Source organism: Chrysemys picta, chromosome 2 (assembly GCF_011386835.1).
Source record: "Chrysemys picta bellii isolate R12L10 chromosome 2, ASM1138683v2, whole genome shotgun sequence".
In the NCBI taxonomy this organism is placed as follows: Eukaryota; Metazoa; Chordata; order Testudines; family Emydidae; genus Chrysemys; species Chrysemys picta.
The window spans coordinates 272782807-272803910 of NC_088792.1; the positions used below are offsets into that span (position 1 = coordinate 272782807).

The 21104-nt window shown below is 46.5% G+C and overlaps 2 protein-coding genes across 8 annotated transcripts in view; one reads left to right on the top strand and one right to left on the bottom strand.

Moving 5' to 3' along the window:
• The window catches only part of CYRIB (CYFIP related Rac1 interactor B), a 157231-nt gene extending 146797 nt beyond the window's left edge, over positions 1 to 10434 (bottom strand). For 3 of the 6 annotated variants that reach the window (XM_065586149.1, XM_065586146.1, XM_065586145.1), the window contains exon 1: positions 10020 to 10154. The gene's annotated coding sequence lies outside the window, so the exon portion shown is untranslated. Of the gene's footprint in view, positions 1 to 10019 lie in introns of all 6 variants that reach the window. The other 3 variants (XM_065586140.1, XM_065586148.1, XM_065586143.1) reach the window with 3 other exon arrangements.
• Positions 10435 to 15154: 4720 nt separating this feature from the next.
• On the top strand, positions 15155 to 19370 carry LOC101951039 (elongation factor 1-alpha-like). Of its 2 annotated transcripts, none has more exons than XM_005288827.5 (7): positions 15155 to 15527; positions 15685 to 15864; positions 16529 to 16825; positions 17214 to 17364; positions 17686 to 17942; positions 18319 to 18553; positions 19036 to 19370. In XM_005288827.5, exons 1-7 carry the CDS (start codon positions 15252 to 15254, stop codon positions 19152 to 19154), a joined length of 1515 nt encoding a protein of 504 aa, XP_005288884.4. In that variant the 5' UTR covers positions 15155 to 15251; the 3' UTR covers positions 19155 to 19370. The 2 variants fall into 2 exon arrangements, with proteins under 2 accessions (XP_005288884.4, XP_065442210.1); XM_065586138.1 differs by having other exon boundaries at positions 15190 to 15527; positions 18319 to 18497.
• Positions 19371 to 21104: the final 1734 nt, after the last annotated feature.

Here is a 21104-nt window from a genome sequence, read left to right on the forward strand (position 1 = left end):
GGGACTGCAGCGACTCACAGGAAATGGATCAGCCCAGTCCACTGAAGCGTAGGCTTCTGACCTGCTGTTTCTGAGAAGATACTGCCTGAATGTCCCCTGCTGCTGGAGCCAATGCTCTGTCCCAGGAGCTCAGACAAGGACAGGTGCTGAATTTTAGCACATCAGGTGGAGTGTAATGACTTGTTGTGAACCACATGCACAACATGCTGCTGCTTGAGTCAAAGCCACTTCAAGTTCCTCTCTGGCATTCATGTTGCAAAGAAGGCTGTTCCCTTCTCCCATGGGAATACATAAGAAGGATTTGCATTGCTTAGAATCATAAAAGGAAGTTACATTGACCGAGAATGGTACTTTCCTTGCATTGTGCACATAGGCTCATGACTGCTAGAGATAAGTGGAAGGGGAAGACCCAAAAGCCTATGCACTATGTAAATGATTCAGAGGCAGTTAATCCCTAAGAAAATGAGAACCTAGAAACACCACAAAGTCCACAACCACTAGGCAACAAGCTATGCAAAAATCCATGGAGCAAACTAAAGTTCCTCTTTGCTGCCTTTAACAGCGCACTCTCTCCAGCAGTTCTGGCCAAAGTAGAGAACACTGGACTGAATCCTGCATTCCTTGTGCATTCAAAAATCCCAGTGAGGTCCAAGGATATCGAAGGATTGCAGAATCAGGTCCATTATATGCGACGGGTCTGTAGAATCAAGCCCATTATATTCAACGTGTTCACTTGAGCAAATTCTTCCTTTTCAAGCATCCCGGTTCTCCTCCCTTGTCCCCTAGAAGTGGCTGAGCTACCATGAGAGTCTATGGAGAGAAATAGTCTTGATGTTGTATTGTTTGCACGAGAGATCAGAAGTGTCCAGTAGTAAGACACACATACTAGCAGTCAACGACAAAAAGCATTTTCAATCTGAATATAAATGAAGAGCGCAAACTACTGTGAGTGGCTAGGTCTGGTAATACAGTACACCAAGTAAGGCCCATCTTTTTGTTCTTTGTACAGCACCTAGCACGATAGGGACCTGGTCCATGACTGGGGCGCCTAAGAGCAACAGCAATACAAATAAATATTTTAGATGCACTAAGATTTATATTTTATACACACACATTTATCTGGTAAACACTAATCACATAAACAGAAAAACTGGAGGTGGACCTGAACTAACCCCTCCCCCCAAAATCTCAGGGTGGGTCTCCTTCCCTTCTTCCGCCCGAAGTTTTCATGGTGTTTGAAACCCACCTCTAACAGAAATTAATTTCAAACCAGCAACCACTGCAAAGATACTTGGTTCCAATCCTTAAATAGATATTTGAATAGCTTGTTCATTCATAGGGAATCTTACTAATGTTCTAATTTGATAAATTGTCTTTGGCAATTGCCTGTGGATATTTGTGATACATGGAGCATATTAACAAGAGAATGTTGCTCCTTACAGTAAATATTTCTTGAGGCCTCAACAAAAGCAGAGTGCCAGATGAACCTACTAATGGACAATAGATCATATTTTGGGGACATGGCCAGACCTTTAGAGGGAGCGAGCTAACTCAGGAGTCATCTGCAAACACAAAACGGCAGCTTCTGCCCCCATTCAGTTTGTTAGTGGCAAAAGGTTTAAGGAAACAAGTTTGGTTCCGTGACTTACTTTTTAACATGAGGCTGGTGAAAGGTTCCAGCTCTGAAAACTAACACCCCCCCCCCTCCTGTTTATGCTGGCAAAGGACACAGCATGCTCCCTACCATCATGTTTCAGCCCTGACCTGGAGTTGTGTGCTATAAATTACAAATTCATCCCTGCCATAACTCTATTGTCTCCAGTGGAATTACAGTAGGGGTTAAAATGGCTCTACGTCATCAGGAGTGCACAGAAGAAGAGCTCCTCCACCTGTTGGCTGCAAGGGGAGGGAGGGATTTGGTGCTGCACCTCACAGCGCAGAAGGCTCAGCCCCGGGGAGGAAGACCAAAAGATGGCTTTAAAGCCACCTTTGCACGACATGAATTCTGGGCTGGCTGGAGGCCAGTGCAGCCCCCAGCGTAAGTTGGAGCTACCTGCGAAGCTGCTCTAGTTTATGGCTGCTTATGGAGCAGGCCAGGCTTTCTGTAGCAGTCAACAAACCTCCATCATGACGCTTATGCCAAAGGCTGCCAGGAGGGCAATCTAGGGCTGCATACGCTTGCACCACAGAAATTATCCCCCTTGGTTACAGTGACTGTCTGACTTCTATATATCATCAAAATGGCCTTACTGGGACTGGAGTGGAGGCCAGAATAGGCCAAAGAGTATTTTACATTGCCTAAATAGTTTACTGGTGCAATAACATTGTTAGGTATTCGTGATAGACTGTCTACACCTGAAATAGAGAGTCTTCTCTCTCATTATGTGAGAAAGGGCATCAATGTGAACATCGTGATTGAGAAGTCAGCCCTCTGTGCAAACTTTTCAAAAGGGCTTTAAGATATTGTTTAACTTGATTTCCAAGTGACCCTTAACTCCTTTAGGCAGGTTGGGGATATAAGGAAAACTCCCAGAGGTGGAAGATCTGTAATGGCATGGCTGAATGAAGCTAACGTTACCTACTGGGTTTGTTTTTTGGTTGACTTTCAGGTAGTTATTAGTTCTTAGAGTCCAGCTCTTGGGCTTCTCTATGTCATGTTAAAGGACACGATTCTAGGAATCTTTGTCCCCAGAGGTCCCTTAATACAAGTATCTTGTGGAGTTAGTAATAGAGCTTTGCTTTAGGTTTGGTGTCTGGCAATGGCCTCCAATTGTTCTGTTGGAGGTAAGTAACAGCCCTGAGACTCTAGAGGAAATGTCCACCACTCTCCAGCTGGAAGGATGTGATAGCAATGCAAAACCATGGAGGCTGAAGGAAAGATATATAGGAGAGCCAACTATGTGTGTGTCGGTGGGAGGGGGCAAAAATCCAGAAACCTCTAAGAGAAGCATAGATTTGAGGAAAGATATAAAAAGGAGCATCTAGACACTGCCAGGCCTTCTGAAACTTTTTGTAAAGATACAGATCTCACCTGAAATCCAGTTACTCCCTTGCCAACATAAATCCCTTAATGTTCTAGACAACCTACTGCCAAGCATGTAACTAACCGTGGAAGCAATTGTTCAGCAGTGCTTTAATAATCTGCATGTTCCCTGAGGTTATAATTTAGTACCTTCAAATAAAGCAGTTTAAAATAAATAGTGCAAAGAAGAGGAAGTATACTGTATTTCCAGAGCAGTGAAACAGGAAGTCCAGCTCTGCTGTCAATTTTTGATAAGTCAGTAGTTCCTCCGTTGAGATTTCTTACCATCAGACATGGCAATGTTACAAATTTAGGACATGACTTCCAGTTGATCTGACTTCATTATTCTCTGTGTTTCAGTCACTAAAAGCTTCCTTCCCCTTCTGGGTTCACGGCTCCTGGGCCGTGCAGTAGTAAGGCTTACTGTAGGTCAGTGGTTTTCGACCTTTTTTCATTTGTGGACCCCTAAAAAATGTGAAGGTGCAGACCCCTTTAGAAATCATAGACATAGTCTGTGGACCCCAGTGGTCTGTGGACCACGAGATGAAAATCACCACTATATATTCTTTTTTTCTTAAAGGGCCACAGTCAAGATTGATGGGACACAAGTTGACTGACATAGTCCCATTTAGACAATTTGTAGCTCAGAAACTCAGATTGAAAGTGGTCAGTTTTCTCACACAGTTGTCCCACTAAGGTCAAATGGGTTGACTAATATTAGTAACTGCTGACCAGTATGGGTAAGAAGTTAATTGTGGTCCTTTTTAAACACGCCTTTGCTACTGCCACAAACAGTGCATGAATTACTATCCATTAACAGCACTCAGAAAATCGTGTTTAGCTTTATTTAGCATGACTGGTTTGAATTACACAGAATTGAAGCTGAAAAGCAAGTCCTTTCTGATGGAACCATTGGCAAGAGGGGTTAATTTTTAGATCTACTAATGCTGATGTTAAAATTTAAAAAGAAAAAAAAAGTCTTGCAAATAGTTTATGTATTCTGATTACAATGGACTGAGAGTTGTTTGTATATTGGTCCCCACATTTTGCAGTGAGTGATTCCAACTTTTCACAGTCCCCTTGGCAGTTACTATAACTGACCTAAGTATTTTGGAGGCATAGAGTGCATCTTAGCTTCTAGGGTTACAGTGATTATTGCTGACAGATTCTTTGTGATATTGCAACAAATTAGGTTGCAGGTTAGGTTTCCATAATACCTCTAGCATCTATATTATTGCTTAAATACAGAGGATTGCAGTCTAATGGTCTGAGAGCCAAGTGGATTCTGAGTCTGGCGGAGCTTCACTCTTACTGAGTCTCTCTCAATAAGAGCCAGGAAGAGAACCCAGGAGTCCCGATTCTCAGTTTTCTACCCTAGCTAGTAGATTTTATATCCTCCCTTTTCTAGGCAGCAAACTTTGAAAAATAAAGGAGAGCTCGCACATTAGGTACCATGATAATAAATACAATGTAGATCGACAAGAAGGAGAGATTTGTTGCAGTACTTTTGCAAGTAAGATGGGTTTTGATGTGCTTTTCGTTGTTAGAAATGCAGCACAATTCAATACAAACTTCATCAAACCAAAGGAGCCAGTAGGAGCAGGAGCCACACTGATGTATTAAACACATCCTACAAGGATCCTTCAGCATCTCTTGGGTGGAAAGATCCTAGAAGGGTGAGAACTTTGATATTTAAATGAAGGGGGAGTATAAGAGTATGTACCACAAAGAGCTTGTGGCACCAAAAGCAAAGTTAGCTTATGCCACGCCACAAAGGGTCTCAGATAGTACAAACCTATCTTTGCACAGAAGACGCTAAGGCAAGGACACTCCTTTTCCACTGGGAGACAAAGGCTCATGTTGCTGAATCCAAATTCCTGCTCCAGCAATTTCTAATGCATACGTATTGTCAGTATAAGTTTTCCAGCATTCTGAAGCAGTCCTAAGGCCCAGAATTGTGCTCCTATGGAGTTAAAGAATGAGTTGGTCATCTCAGTTCAGTTCCTAGTGGAACTGTACATCTCCATTACAGAAGCCACCACCACACTTGGCGCTTCCCCAGCAAAGCAGCGAAGGACTGTGCTTAGACACTGTAGTGATGAGTGCCATAGAAAAACCTACACATTAGATGATGAGACAGATCTGGCACACAGCCTGAATTAGCTTTGCACCGTAGGCCTTCTAGGTCAGGGTTGAGGCACAGTGACAGGGCATGGTGGGAAAGATCCTCAGTTGGTTGGCCTAGCTCCAATGAAGCTATCACGGCTCCAGTGATGTGTTACTCATGCGGAAAGGGGGCAAATCTTGGCCACTGGAGCTAGGCCAGTTTACAGCAATTGATAATCCAACCTATAGTATCTAATAAGATGTTCAGTGATATTTGTAGACAAACAGAATGAACTTTCCCCCCCACTCTGGTGAAGTGAGGGAAGAGATGTATTTTGTTACATGCCCACTGCAGTGCTAGGCCATGCTGCTGCAAGGCACTGAGACCTCTCCCCTTCCCCGACTTCAGTGTCCTTAGAGTCTCCCAATCATGAAAAGAGAGAATTTCCATTCAGAATTTCACTGGAGCTAGGCTGACTTATCCAGCTGTGGATCTGACCCTAACAGAGTTCCAGAGTAGCAGCCGTGTTAGTCTGTATCCGCAAAAAGAACAGGAGTACTTGTGGCACCTTAGAGACTAACAAATTTATTAGAGCATAAGCTTTCGTGGACTACAGCCCACTTCTTCGGATGCATATCAGAGTTCCGTGCACTTTAGCAAGAAATTCTCCCTTACACTCTCCAAAAACAAAACACAAGAAATACCTTGTTTGGGCCTCAAATAACTTGGTATCTGCCATTTATCCTACAGTAACTTTCACGAAGAAGAAATAACAGTTCATTAGAGTGACTATGGCCTTTCTACACCCTGCAAGTTGCATTAACTTCTAACTGGCCGCACTAGCTAAACCTCTTACATCTCTATCTGGCCTGTTCATATTTAGAGGCACAGCAGTAAGGCCTAATTGTTTTTTCTCAAGTCTTCCCATGTCTAAGCCTTATTCATTGTGCTGTTTGTATTATAGAAAATCCATTACATGCTCCTTACCAAGCAATGTAAACTACAGATCTTGTTTAAAGAAACATACTCCAGACCGTATCAGCAACGTTTTAAAACTGGTCACGAGCCTGATCCTGTTTCTACTGGACCCAGCGAACTCGTTGGCATGCTTGTTTGAGTAACATACCCCAGAGCTGCGATTACTTCTCTCTCTTGACACTGGAGAATCTGCATAATAGACATTTCACTGTTCCCACTGCACAACTGCTTACTGAAAGGCTTCTTGCACCTTCCTCTATGAAACCTGGTACTGGCCACTCTTATAAATAGCAGACCAGATGGACTATCTGGTCCAAACCAACATGGTAATCAAATCCCAGATCCCTTCAGAATTTATTTCCCCTTAGAACAAAAAAAAAAAAAAAATACAGGGTTAGTGATCCTGCTGTGATGAAAGCAGAATACCCCTTGATGCTTCCTATTCCTATCAGGCAACTGATGAAATGGCAAACACAAGACCTATTCCTCTTATCTTGTTAAAGGGACTTTAAAGAATGATCCATTTATAGAAAACGGCTCATTTATTCATTGGGAATCAGAATATGAAGTTCTAACCACAAACCAGGCGAATAAACTAGCTATAATTATTTTGTTAATTTCCTCTGTATTTCACCACCATTCCTTTTGAAATGCACTGGAGCTTCTTCCCTAGGAAAGAGAGGTGGCTTTTGCATACTGAAGTCACGCTTGCAGCTCACACCCTGCTGCTGTCCGGTCTCAGACAGGGAAGTACAAAGCCTCAAAAGCAGAAGTGCTTTTCTTCTCACAGGCCAGTCCAATCCATTTTTGGCTCGCAGGCTGAACTTCTAGCTGTGTTAGCCAATAAACAGGTGCAAGATTTGCATTAACAATAACAGATTGAAAGGTCTCAAACCCGGCATCTGCTCTAACATAAGGGGATAATCTGCTTTTATTCAAAGGAAATGTATCCAGATCAGTCAGTAATAAAATGGCCCTCCAACATCATGTCAGTCACTGCAGTCTGATACTTGGATAATCACAAACAGCCTCCGAGGAGCATGCACACACCCATGCATGCATGATGAAACATTAGCCTGCAACTCCTACCAACTGACAAATGGCAACCTATTGAATCACCAATTAATAACGCTGGGCTTCAAACTAGGATTTACTGGAAATCGCAGTGATTGAAACTAGGAACATTATCCACTCACTGGTGTTTCCTTGGGACTGACATTTGCTGTCAGGTAGGTAAACAGAATTAATCCCATTTTACAAGTGGGGAAACTGAGGCAGTCAAGCCAAGTGACATTAAGGTCACAGAGGGTGTCACTATCAAGGTTAAAAGCATAATTCAAATTCCTGCCCCCCAATCCTATGCTTAGACCACTAGGACATCTTCCCCATAGAAGACTATGCCTCTTTAAGTCCTATCTCCGCTGACGGCCCCTTTACAGTCCGATTCGTCTGTCATGTCAGCTGGTGTAAGTCAGGGTAACTCCACTGACTTCAGTGGAAACATGCTAGTGTAAAACAGGTGTAACAGAGGAGAATCAGGCCCCAGGGATCTGCAAGTGGATAGGTCCAGCCACTCCCTTCTTTGTAATTTACTTATTTGAGCCGTGAGCAGTCCCCATCAAATCCACTCTAGTGCCAATGGCCAAGCTTTCCATTCTTTGTACCTTATTTTATTGCTTGATCAACAAACTATACAAATCAATAGCCCACAATCCTTAGTTATTTTAAGCCCGAGGCCGGGAGAAGAAAATCCCTTTATTGTAAACAAACCTTTTGATTGACATTTGATTATTTGTGTATTTATGAACTTGCTTTTTTGCCATCTCCACTGAGTGCAGACAGCGAGGGCTCAGCATTTTGTAAAGATGCTCTACAAAAAAAAATCGATTGACTTGAATGCAGCAAACCCCTTTCTTTCCCTAACTCTGCCAGTTCCTCTGAGAAGCTCCCAAGCCATTCTTCTCCTAGTCTTCACTCGCCAGTTTTGAGAGTTTCAAACAAACGGTCTAAATGTCTGAGATCACATTCCCAAAAAGCTCTGTCTGAGGCACCTCCCCTTACTGCTCCAGCAAAAAGGAAAACTACTGGTTTGATTACTTAGTTTTATGCATCGTTTGCCATAATCCTACTCAACCTCCTGCACATCATCTGCCTTTGCCCCCAGAAAACTCTGGGACTTTTGCAATGAAAAATAGAGCTCTCCAGGTGGACATTTCAACATGTCACGGTATCCCCCACTCTAGCTAAGTTAATACTCTTTGAAATCCTCTGCTAAAAAGGTGCTGGAATAATATCGGGTTAATAAAGCTGCACGAACACCCCAATGAGGTGGGTAGATTTGAGCCCATGTTGCAGCCAAGAACACGAGAGCACTGTGACGTACCCAGGCACTGCAAATAAGAGGCAAAGCCAAGAATCCCCAAGAGTCCTGAACCGAGGCATAGACCTACTCTTCCAGCAGATAGAGAAATTTTGAACTCGAGTGCCAAGTGTAAGAGAAAGATCACCATGCAAGCCCAGGGGCTGCTTGTTTGTCTCTTTTTGGAGGAGGAGGGAGTCACGCCAGTGCCATAAAAAGAAAACCTTTCCACATCAACCTAACAGCTAGGGATAAAAGAGTTCTGGGTTTCCCCTATGTGAAATTTCCACCACTCTGACATTAGCAAAACCTCTTCCATCCATCCCTCCCCGACCCCACACCCAGTGTGAACCCAGAGAATTAAAACAAGCACCACACTAGACCCCAACCTGCATCCTGTGCACTTACAGTTGACTATGACCCCTTTCCGTCACCACCAGTTGTCCCCAATCCCCCACATGGGGGCTGGAACTCAGAAGCCAGCTATCAAAGGAACACTTCCTTTTATTTCCATTATAGCCAATCGAGGACTAGGAGCAAGGGATGGAGCAGGAGTCCTCATTCCTGCTAAGCAACATCTCCTGAAGGTGATGTTTTTTGGTGAAAGCAGCCCCACATTCAAAGTATCCCCCTCCTCCCAATATCATGGTATGTGAAGTACTTAGCAGAGAGGTTTGTATGACAGTGGTAAAAACAGAACCGCCCCCATCTCTTTTTCTCTCTCACACAAACCTGAAATAAACGTTTTTTAAAGCTGAAAGAGGAAGTCTCCCTTTAAGACATTAACACGATGAGGAAGTAGGAGAGTTCAAAGATCTTCCCCCCCCCCACGCCCCAGTTCCTCAAGGGTGTAGCAGTTGCTTTCCAGCCCCAAATTACACAGAGATTAATTAAACCAATGGTTTCGCCCACCACAATAGACCTAGCATTGGAAATAGCCCTTAGGTGGGGGGAGTCCCACACTCATCCCCAGGGCATCCTCACACACCTAATGAGCCATCCTACTCTCGGCCCTCAGCTGAACTATAGCCCGCCCATGTCAGATTGATTGCGTCTTCGGCTGGGTTTGATCCCAAGCCACTACACGTCTGGCCCCCCATGGACAGCCCATCTGTGCATTGCAGAGGCATGTGGAACTGAGGGTGGGGCAGGGACATTCTCGCCACTGCTTTTTTCACCGCATCCACCCAGGAGCGAAAATAGTGTGCCTGGCTCGGCTTCTCCCGTTGCTATTTCTTGCGAGAGGTGAAGCCCTTCATGCATATGCATCGTGTGGGGAGCGTCTCCATAGGGCGGCTCGGTGACGGGTATGGAGAACAAACATGCACACACCGGCGGATCTATAAACGCACATCTGGGGGGGGGAGACTTGTTTTCTCCTTGCACCTTATTTAGACAGATGAAGCACCATCACCTCCCCGCAAAATGCCAGCCCTCTAAATAATCCTTCGCCACACAGAGCAGCTCCCTCCCGCCCCGCGCTGCAAGTGAGCGGAATAGAGCCGCAAGATGCAATCAAGCGGATCGCACGGAATAAAATAAGGTCACGGTACCTTGCGCTGGGAGCGGAGCAAGGCGCGAAGTAGCCGCTGGAAGAGGCAGCAGCTGCCGCCAAATGCCAAAGGAACCTCTGGTTTCTGCACCAGTAACAGGCTGCAGCCCAGGCTTCCGGGTTGGTCAGTTTCAACGTCACTGCCACAGGTTTGCAAAGAGGCAGCGGCAGCGTGAAAAATAACTATAAAAGGAAGAGACACACGGGGGAGGAAGAGGAAACCCTGTTTACCTTTGAAAAGCTCAACTGCCCTGCCTGTCAGAAAAAGCAGATTCTTTACTAACCCTGCAGGGATGCACATGAGCTGGTCGGGGCATGTGCAGAATGGAAGCAGAGATCTTCCCCCCCACACACACATCTCAAAAAGCGGGGAGCGCTCACGGTGGTGACCTATCACGCTAAGGATTTGATCCTGCAAGCTGCTGAGCAACTTCTGGAAATACAAAGCACCCTAAACGCCCACTGGGAGTTGACTGGCACTGAGCACCTTGCAGGATGGTGCTGTGACGTTTAGTATTTGTAAAGCACTACCAGATCTTCACATGAGAAGTGCAATAGACAACATCTGTTTACTGCTGGATTTATTTCACCTGTAGTGATACTATGGGTGATAGTCAAGTCCATTCATTTTCATTCATTGTTTCTCAGACAGAAGAATGACCCACACTGCAGCCAGACTCTGATTTTTTTCCACTCACCTGAATGCACCCACTGAAGGTCTGATTTTCACAGCTCTACCTGAAGCCAACGAGCCTGATTCTCTTCTCTCTTACACTGGCCTAATCCAGTAACTTCAATGGTATTGCTCCTGTTTTACATTAAGGTGAGAGGCAAAATAAGCCAAATGAGAGTGTTTAGCAGGGCTGAAAATCAGGCTCTAAGCATCCTTGGAAGGTGGTTCTTGTGAATGGGACCACCAAGTCATATGTGTAGTGAAAGAATAGCATTGCCTGTCATGGATTCCACCCAGTAGCTACTCCTCTCATTACCTGTCAGGCTACATGCGACATGCTTGCAGGAGTTAATATCCAGTGAGCAGAATGGGGTTGAAATAAACCCCATCTTTCAGACTCTTAAGCGCAAAGCTAATTTTATGGACATGGGCTCCAATTTAGGAGAGCCCCTAAGCATGTGATTAAGTTCATCCCTATTAAACAAACACTTAAGTTTGTGCTCAACTTTAAACATGCTTAAATCCTACTGAAATCAATGGTACTTAAACTTATGCCTAAACAGAAGCATTCGCTTAAGTATTTGCTGAATCGGAGACAGGAGCAGCCCTGTTGAACTCAATGGAGTTCCTCACCTGTATTAAATTTGTCACATGTGTTAGTGTTTGCAGGATCAGAGCTGAAGGCAATCCGAGGTTTAGTGCTGGCTTTACAGAGCAGCGTTAGAGACTCAATTGGCTGGTTTTGCTGTTGACAGTGCTCGTGCTATAAATGTCAAGTCTTTTTCGCATGCTTGAGTATTACTGCCTTAGCACTAAGCCAGAATACAGTGCTGGCATAAGTAAATGCTACAAGTGAAACCACAACTGAAAAGGAAGGATTATGCGCTAGACACACCAACACGCAGGGGTTAGTGCTTGAATACAGGCAGTCACCAATGAGACACTAGCAACTGCAGCCTGCAGTTTTAATTTTTCTTCTCATTTATTATACCCTCTTGAAAGCTTTTCTATTAAAGAAATATTGACAGCCCCCTCTGGCTTTTCCTCTCTCTTCTGGCAGCAGAAGTCAGAGTAGCTCTGTACAGCTTGTTTCCTCATGTCTGCTCCAGCACAATGGCTGAGGTAACAAGGATCACGCAGAGCTCTAGAAATCCAGGAGAATTCTATCATGTCACCCTTCCTCGTGGAGCAGCACTTTGCTCCTTACATAGTCCCACTGATACAAATGGGAGCCACAGATGACTCCTTGTGAGTATGGGTGGCAGAATCAGGCCCACAGTTTGTTAATTCATTGTAGCAGACAAATTATCACAAAACCGTAGCCTTGTGGGAACAGCAAAGAAACAACCTTCCATCAAAATATTTCTCAATTCTGCAAATACTTATGCACATGCTTAATTTTAGGTACATGAGTATTTCCATTGACTTCAGTAGGACCACTCCTGTGTTTAAAGTTTAGGGTTTGCAGGACCTGTTGGATATTCTTTTCTGCATTCAAAATAAAACCAAGGTCCTGTCTGTCTATGGTAGTTAAGAACTTCATGGTACTTCCCCCCCATCCCATCCCCCAACCAAGAACAAGGATGTCAGACCCCAGCATCTTATTCTGATGCCAGTTTCTTAATAATACTACAACACTCAGAGGCCTTGATCAGGATTGGGGCTCTATTGTGCTCGGCAGAGCACACACATATGCTAATAGACAATCTCTGCTTTGAAGAGTTTACAATGTTAGGCCTTGATCCAGCAAGCCCTGATGCAACTAGTAAGTATACACACATGATTAAATTTCTACTAAGTAAAATCAGGTCTTTATATAAGACAAGACACAGGAGGATGTAACCAATCCTGTGAGAGAAGAACAGGCTTACAAAGATAGGAATGTGTGGTTAGAAACACTATGTTCACTGTGAGTTGGTTTCAAATCATTTAAAGAGATTTTTAAGAAGCATTAACAATATATGAACAAACATAGAAGCTATAAGTAATACCTAGATTGTAAACTCTTTGAGGTACAGAGCTGTCCTCTTACAAGTCTGTAAAGTGCCCTGCACACACCTGGTGCTATATAAATTATGCAAGATTTTTTTTAACATGGATAAGGCCACATATTTTCCCCTAATCTTCTCTGATCATTTTGCTGAAACTTTCCAAAAACAGTTCAACGTGAGGCAGATATCTGGTATGGAAAATTTCAGCCCAAACAGTTAAAGTTTGGCAAAGCTATGTACAAGTGAAAACAGGTCTTCTAATGGAAAGTGTTAAGGAACCTTACCTATAAATGTTGCTACCAGTGCTGCCTATAATAAGAATAATTTACATGGGCTCTGATCTTGCAACAGGTGCAGCCCTTGTAGCTCTCCACTGACTTCAGTGGGGTTCTGCAGTTGCCAGTATCAGCCCATGTGGATCCAGTCACAACATCCGAGGCTAACATTCATAGTAAATACTTTCCCACACTTGCAAACTGCCTGTGTATCATTCCTATATGGTCCCTTTCACCATAGTATCTGAGCTCATAATCGTGAATGGACCTATCCTCACAACTCCTCTGTGAAGTAAGGAAGAAATATTATTCCAATTTTACAGATGGGACGTGAGGCAGAGAAGCTAAGGCTTAGATTTGCAAAGGTACCTCACTCCCATGGATTGCAATGCCAATTAAGGACATAAATAGCTTTAAAAATCTTGTTCACTGTCACACTAGAGGGAATTGAGCCTGTCTTCCAAGTTCTAGCTCAGCATCCTAACCCCTGGACCATCTTGCTATATGAGCAGCTTGCAGTATCAGTACCTTGGCTATGAAAATTAAAGAGACTAAGGTGAATAGTCTGTACTTGATGCTTCCCTAGTTTACTCAGTTATATTACTTTGATACCATTTGCATTACGGTAGCAGCCAGGAGCCCTAATCATGGACTAGGACCCCCTTGTGCTAGGTGCTGTACAACACAGAAAAAACATAGGATCCCTGCCCCAAAGAGCTGCCAATCTATATAAATGTTAGCAGTAGATTGCATTTAAAATGTGTAAGAAAGACACCGTCATGGTAAAATGACATTTTAAGAAACCTCTTACACATGGGGGGGAGGGATAGCTCAGTGGTTTGAGCATTGGCCTGCTGAACCTAGGGTTCTGAGTTCAATCCTTGAAGGGGCCACTTAGGGATCTAGACAAAAATCAGTACTTAGTCCTGCTAGTGAAGACAGGGGCCAGTCCCTTCCAGGTCTATGAAATAGGTATATTTCTATAATTTATGTTAGAGCTTTAACATTACAATAATGTTTCCAATGTAGTCTACTTCCCACATATGCTCTTTATTTCATATTGCACTTTCATTGTCTCCAGCTTGGAAAATGAGAATAGGGGAGTCAGTTGTTCTTTAGGTCCCAATTCTGCAATCAGTTCCATGCCGACAGACCCATATCCCCACACAAGGCCCACTGACACCGAAGGGTAAGAACAGGACCTTTGTTGTGTTCATCTTCTAGGTCTATGCATTAGCACACTGCATCTGTGATTGATGGCAAACACTGCAGGGGACTGCTGAAATCCAGTGACAAACCATCTTTATTAAAAGGGTAAAAATATCCCAGGAACTGGGGTCCACGATTATTTAAAAATGTAAATATTGGCCTGAAATTATGTCACCTTTTAATACCAGAAAGAACACATCGCAGTGCCTTAATATGGTTATAGCACAGAGAATACTCTAGCAATACCCAAGGAGGAATCTGACTTTCCATGAAATTCTAGCCTCCTCTGACTGAAAATCAACTACTGGCTGCCTATACAGGCGACCAGTGGGCTTTGGAAGACTCAATTTCTTTTACTTAATTATAATGATGACATCTATAGATGTCAGGAGGTCAGACTAGAGCAGGGGTAGGCAACCTATGGCACACGTGCCGAAGGTGGCACGTGAGCTGATTTTCAATGGCACTCACACTGCCCGGGTCCTGGCCACCAGTCTGGGGGGCTCTTCATTTTAATTTAATTTTAAATGAAGCTTCTTAAACATGTTAAAAACCTTATTTACTTTATTTACAACAACAGTTTAGTTATATATTATTGACTTATTGAAAGAGACCTTCTAAAAACGTTAAAATGTATTACTGGCACACGAAACCTTAACTCAGAGTGAATAAATGAAGACAGGGCACACCACTTCTGAAAGGCTGCCGACCCCTGAACTAGATAATCATGATGGTCCATGCCTTCAGGCCCTAAAGTCTCTGGGAGGACAGTAGGAACAGCCAGTGATCATGGGGGAGGAAGACTCATATAACCTGGAAAAGTCCCCAGTGAAGTTGCCTGTGAGAAGAAGATCCAGTTATTCTCGTTGGGAACAAAGGCAGGGGCAGCTATTACCTGGGGCCAACTTGGCAGGGTTTGAGCTGGTTTTCTCTTTTAAGTAACTTTCTATCTACATGCTCACTCCGGAGCACTGGCCGAACACGGGGACACGAGACTTGCGCCGTGGGGGGACGCTGCTCTCTGGGCAGAGGCACCCGCACAACACAGGGCTTCAGAGGGGCCTGAGAGCCCAGCGGGGCCTGAAATGCGGCTGAGTCCGAGGGGAGCGGCCTGGCCCAGCAGGTGCGGGCCCGCGCCCATCAGCGCGCCCTATAAAGGCGGAGCCGGCGGCAGAGGCGCCTCCAGCGATCCCGGCAGGATGGGGGAACCGGAGCCGGAGCCGGTTCGCAAGACCCATATGAACATCGTGATCATCGGCCATGTGGACTCGGGTAAATCCACCACCACCGGCCACCTCATCTACCAGTGCGGGGGGCTGGAGCCCCGGCTGCTGGAGAAGCTGGAGGCCGCGGCTAGCCAGGTACACTCGCCCCCTTCCGTCCCCACTGCGGGGTCGCCCTTCCTCGGGCGCCCAGCGCAGACAGCCCCTAGCGGCGCGGCTGCAGGCCCGGGGGCCGAGCCGTCCCCACGCGGGCCCGGCCCGGGCGCCCTGACCGCCGCGCCGCTCCGCCCCGCAGGTGGGGAAAGGCTCCTTCAAGTTCGCCTGGGTGCTGGACAAGCTGAAGGCGGAGCGGGAGCGGGGCATCACCATCGACATCGCGCTGTGGAAGTTCCACACGCGCCGCTTCTCCGTCACCATCATCGACGCGCCGGGCCACCGCGACTTCATCAAGAACATGCTGACCGGCACCTCCCAGGTAACGGGGCCGGGGCAGCCGGGGCCCCTCCCTCGCCCCGGGGGCGGTTCGGCCGGCGCACCGGGCGGCGGAGCGGCCCCCATTCTGCCTCGGGATGAGCTGCGGGGCGGTGTTTCAGGGGGCTGGGGGGCTGCAGCCCCCTGGGCGCACGGAGCGGCCCCGAGCTGAGCTGGGGGTGGTGTTACGGGGGGCTGGGTAGGTTGCAGCCCCCTGGGCGCACGGAGCGGCCCCGATCCGGCCCCGGGCTGAGCTGGGGACGGTGTTACAGGGGGCTGGGTAGGTTGCAGCCCCGCCGGGCGCCCGGAGCGGCCCCGATCCTGCCCTGGGCTGAGCTGGGGGTGGCATTACAGGGGGCTGGGGGTTGCAGCCCCGCCGGGCGCACGGAGCGGTCCCGATCCGGCCCCGGGCTGAGCTGGGGGCGGTGTTACGGGGGGCTGGGTAGGTTGCAGCCCCGCCGGGCGCCCGGAGCGGCCCCGATCCTGCCCTGGGCTGAGCTGGGGGTGGCATTACAGGGGTCTGGGGGTTGCAGCCCCGTGGGCGCAGGGAGCGGCCCCGATCCGGCCCCGGGCTGAGCTGGGGGCGGTGTTACGGGGGGCTGGGTAGGTTGCAGCCCCCTGGGCGCACGGAGCGGCCCCCATCCTCACACGGTCCCTCTCTGCCCCAGGCGGACGCCGCGGTGCTGATGGTCTCGGCCGCGCCCGGGGAGTTCGAGGCCGGCGTGTCCCGGCAGGGGCAGACCCGCGAGCACGCCCTGCTGGCCTATACCCTGGGCGTCAAGCAGCTGCTGCTCTGCGTCAACAAGATGGACCTGACCGAGCCGCCCTACAGCCAGCGGCGCTTCGAGGAGGTGGTGCGGGGCGTCAGCCTCTACCTGCGCAGGATCGGCTACAGCCCCGCCGCGGTGCCCTGCGTGCCGGTGTCCGGCTGGGCCGGCGAGAACGTCACCCTGCCCAGCCCCAAGGTGGGGGATCCATCTGGGCATGGGGTGGGGGAGCCCAGGGCAGCTGCTGGTGGGAGGGACCCATGTGGAGCTCGGCTCCCTGGAGGGGCTGCTCCCTTCCAACAGAGCTCTGGGCCCTCTGCCATGCCTAGTGGGAGGGAAGGAGATGGGCTCTGCCTCCTGGGCCAAAGGTGCCACGCAGTTGGAGGTGTGGATGGCAAGGCGAAGTGCTGAGTGCTGCAGCCATGGGGGGAAGGGACAGGCCTACGGTCCCCCTTTAGGGTGAGTCCAGGGGGAACAGCCCCTCCCGTTGAGGCGAACAGCCAGACCTTGGGTCCCAGCCCCAGGCTGCATTTCCTTTATCCAAAGGCTGCCAAACATCTCCTTGGCTTCTGTCTACCCCCTGCAGATGCCGTGGTTCAAAGGTTGGAAGGTCAAACGGAAGGAAGGCTTTGGGAAGGGGCAGACACTCCTGGAAGCGCTAGATTCTCTCCTGCCTCCTGTGCGGCCCAGTAACAAACCCCTGAGGGTGCCTCTGCAGGACGTCTACAAGATCGGAGGTCAGTCCAGGCAGGAATGGGACCCTGGATATGCTGATTTACAGTTGGGTTCTGTATGGTGGTCTCTGAGGTGATGGACTGGCCCTCTGGGGGCAGGGCCCAAATCCTACATAAAGCATACTGAGTGCTGGTCTCTTGGCTATTCTGGCCTTAGTTAGTGAAGGCTCAACTTCATGAAGGAAACACTTGAGGGGACTCTCCCTCCTCCATCATCCTCGCCAGGATACTCCACCCTCCCTCAAACTAACTGGTCTGCTTGCTGTGCTGGTTACGGGCTTTCCACAGTCAGCTCTGACTGACTCTTCCCCTGTCTCCTCACAGGAATTGGCACTGTACCAGTGGGGAAGATAGAGACCGGCATCCTCAAGCAGGGCATGAACATCTCCTTTGCCCCTGCAAACCTCTCGGCAGAGGTCAGAACCATTGAAATGCACCATGAGCCACTGCAGGTGGCTTTTCCTGGTTACAATGTGGGCTTCAACATAAAGAACATTGCAGTCAAGAACCTGAGTCGAGGCCATGTAGCTGGCAACTCCAGGAGTGACCCCCCAGCAGCAGCAGCCCACTTTACTGCTCAGGTGCAGAGTCTTGCTTCTATGGGGCTTACATGGTTCATAGGGTGTTGGCCCTTCATGTGTGCGCAGCAGGGAGGCTACAGTTTGAGGGGTGTGACCTCTGGTAGCACCACTGGGAGGTCTGGAATAGGGGTGTGCATGTGTGTGAGGGGGGGGGGTCAGTCAGACTGGACTCTGCAGAATACAGTAATTGCTACAGACATTCCTCCCCAATGCTGGTGTCTGTTGGCTTAGGCCGCTTCTAGCAGTATCTGCTGCCCAATTTTGGGGGCACTGCTCTCCATAAATGTCTGGGCATTTAAAACTGCAATGAGAGGGTTGGGAAACTCCTAAAGCACAGATCCTTTGTTCCTGGAACAAACCCCTCCTTTGATCCTAGGTGATCATCCTGAATCACCCTGGCTTTATCAAGGCTGGCTACTCCCCAGTGGTAGACTGTCACACTGCTCATGTCACCTGCCAGTTTGCTGAGCTCTTTGAGAAGATTGACCGTCGATCTGGGGAGAAGCTGGAGGACAATCCCTCCATGCTGAAGTCTGGAGACTCTGCTACTGTCAGGCTTGTACCTAAGAAGCCTCTGTGTGTGGAGAGGTTTTTTGACTATCCCCCTTTAGGCAAGTGTCTGAAGTCAAGTCACATGGGAGATACCAAGGAGCTCTACTTATTTGCTACTAATCACATACATGAGATGTGATGAGTCACCTTAGCTAAACCCTAGAAGCTTCCATTTCCATGATCTGTTTATCATGGTCTGGTGTATTTTGATGGACTGGGCAGGGAAGTAGAAGCTGACTGTAAACTGTAGACTTCAGCTAAGTAACCTAAATAAACAGACTGTTACTGCACTAAAGGTAGCCTAGCAGTCTGAACTGCTTGAATTGTAACACTTGAGTCCAGTCATGGACCAGGTCCCCATTGGGTTAACGCTGTACAAACACAGAACGAAGATGGTCCCTGCCCCAAAGAGCTTAAACCTAATTATAAGATGACAGATGGGGGTAGGGGGCTGGAGGAAGTACCAAGTGACTGCATGAATATAAGCAGTAGCGCCGCCTTCTTAGTTTGAAAGGCAACTAAAATATTAACTTCATTTCAGGTCGCTTTGCAGCTCGGGACTTGAAGCAGACTGTTGCAGTTGGAGTCATCAAATCTGTGGAAAAGAAGCCTGCGGGTGTCACTAGAAAACAGGCGCAGAAAGCTCTGCTTATTAAATGAAATGGGTTCTTTTTTGTTTGTTTAAAACCAATTTAATTGAAAGAAACCTTTAATGTAATAAGGTTAATTTGAGATGGCCGTTTGTTTTGCTTAACTCCGAATTGGGATGATTGTTTTATGGTTGGTTCAGAGCCAGCAACATTATTTGAACATTAAAAGCCTCTTCATCTCAGAGGCCTGCATCTAGTTTAATAAAGAAATCATTTGAGAGACACAGCTTGGTGCCTCCTTCCTTATTTTAAGCTTCTAGAAAAATGTCTCCACTCTCCAGCTGTGGAGACCACAAAGGCAATCTGAACAGGTCTTCAGGACCACTTCAAACTACCACTTGCATCTATGTAAGTAGGCTTGACGGGTGGCCACAGCTTCAGGAGTCTCAACTACTTTAGAACACTCGGCAAGCCAGTATGAACCTCAGGGACCTTCTATGTAAAGGGCTCTCCACTCAAGAAGCAAGCTTGCATCTACTTGTGGGGGAAGCAGTAGCAAGAACTAGGATGTGATTCTAGAGGTTAGTGCTTCCATGAACAGCCATGTAAACTTTCACTAGATGAAAAGGAAGGTAGGATTAGATTTAAACTAGGGCTGTCAGGTGATTTAAAAAAAAAATTGATCGCACTATTAAACAATAGAATACCATTTATTAAATATATTGGATTTTATAAAGTTTCAAATGTATTGATCTCAATTACAACACAATACAAAGTGTACAGTGCTCACTTCATAATTTAATTACAAATACTTGCACTGTAAGAAACAAGATATAGTATTTTTCAATTTACCTAATACAAGTACTGTAGTGCAATCTCTTTATCATGAAAGTTGAACTTGCAAATGTAGAATTATGTACAAAAAATAACTGCATTCAAAAATAAAACAATGTGAAACTTTAGAACCTATGCATCCACTCAGTCCTATTTCAGCCAATGGCTCTGACAAACACATTTGTTTACAATTTGCAGGAGATAATGCTGCCCATGTCTTGTTTACAATGTCACCTGAAAGTGAGAACAGATGTTACCATGGCATTGTTGTAGCCGGCATCACAAGATATTTAGGTGCCAGATGTGCTAACAATTCGCATGTCCCTTCGTGCTTCAACTACCATTCCAGAAGACGTGTCCATGCTGATGACTGGTTCTGCTCAAAAACAATCTAAAGCAGAGCAGACCACTGCATGTTCATTTTCATCATCTGAGTCAAATGCCACCAGAGAAGGTGGTGGATGATGATTGATTGTTTATTTTTGTGGTTCGGGGTTTGTAGTTTCCGCGTGGAGTGTTGCTCCTTTAAGACATCTGAAAGCATGTGCCACACCTTGTCCCTCTCAGATTTTGGAAGCACTTCACATTCTTAAACCATGGGAAACCTGTCCTTTGGAATGGTGGCTGAAGCATGAATGGGCATACAAATGTTTAGCATATCGGGCACATAAATACCTTGCAACACCAGCTACAAAAGTGCCATGCAAATGCCTGTTCTCGCTTTCAGGTGATGTAAATAAGAAGCAGTCAACAGTATCTCCTGTAAATGTAAACAAACTTGTTTGTCTTAACAATTGGCTGAACAAGAAGTAGGACTGAGTGGACTTGTAGGCGCTAAAGTTTTAGTGTTTTGTTGTAGAGTGCAGTTATGGAACAAAAATCTACATTTGTAAGTTGCATTTTCAGGATGAAGAGATTGCAAGTGAGTATCTGTAAGAAGTGAATTGAAGAAAAATCATTTTTGCAGTACAAATATTTGTAATAAATATAAGGTGAGCACTGTACACTTTCTATTCTGTGTTGTAATAGAAATCAATATTTGAAAATGTAGAAACATCCAACATATTTCAATTGGTATTCTATTTAATTGTATTTAATTAACAGTCCTAGTTTAAACATAACTAGGGCAATTTTAAGAGTCTTAATTAAGAGGACTGTCTAGGAAGGAGTATGGCAGAAAGGGATC

Bases quoted from the DNA above. Each gene is read 5' to 3' on its own strand.
- LOC101951039 (XM_005288827.5), top strand. From the start codon at position 15,252: ATGCGGCTGAGTCCGAGGGGAGCGGCCTGGCCCAGCAGGTGCGGGCCC. The intron at 17,365-17,685 runs GTCAGTCCAGGC...GTCTCCTCACAG, and splicing joins GGACGTCTACAAGATCGGAG to GAATTGGCACTGTACCAGTG. The intron at 17,943-18,318 runs GTGCAGAGTCTT...CTTTGATCCTAG, and splicing joins CAGCCCACTTTACTGCTCAG to GTGATCATCCTGAATCACCC.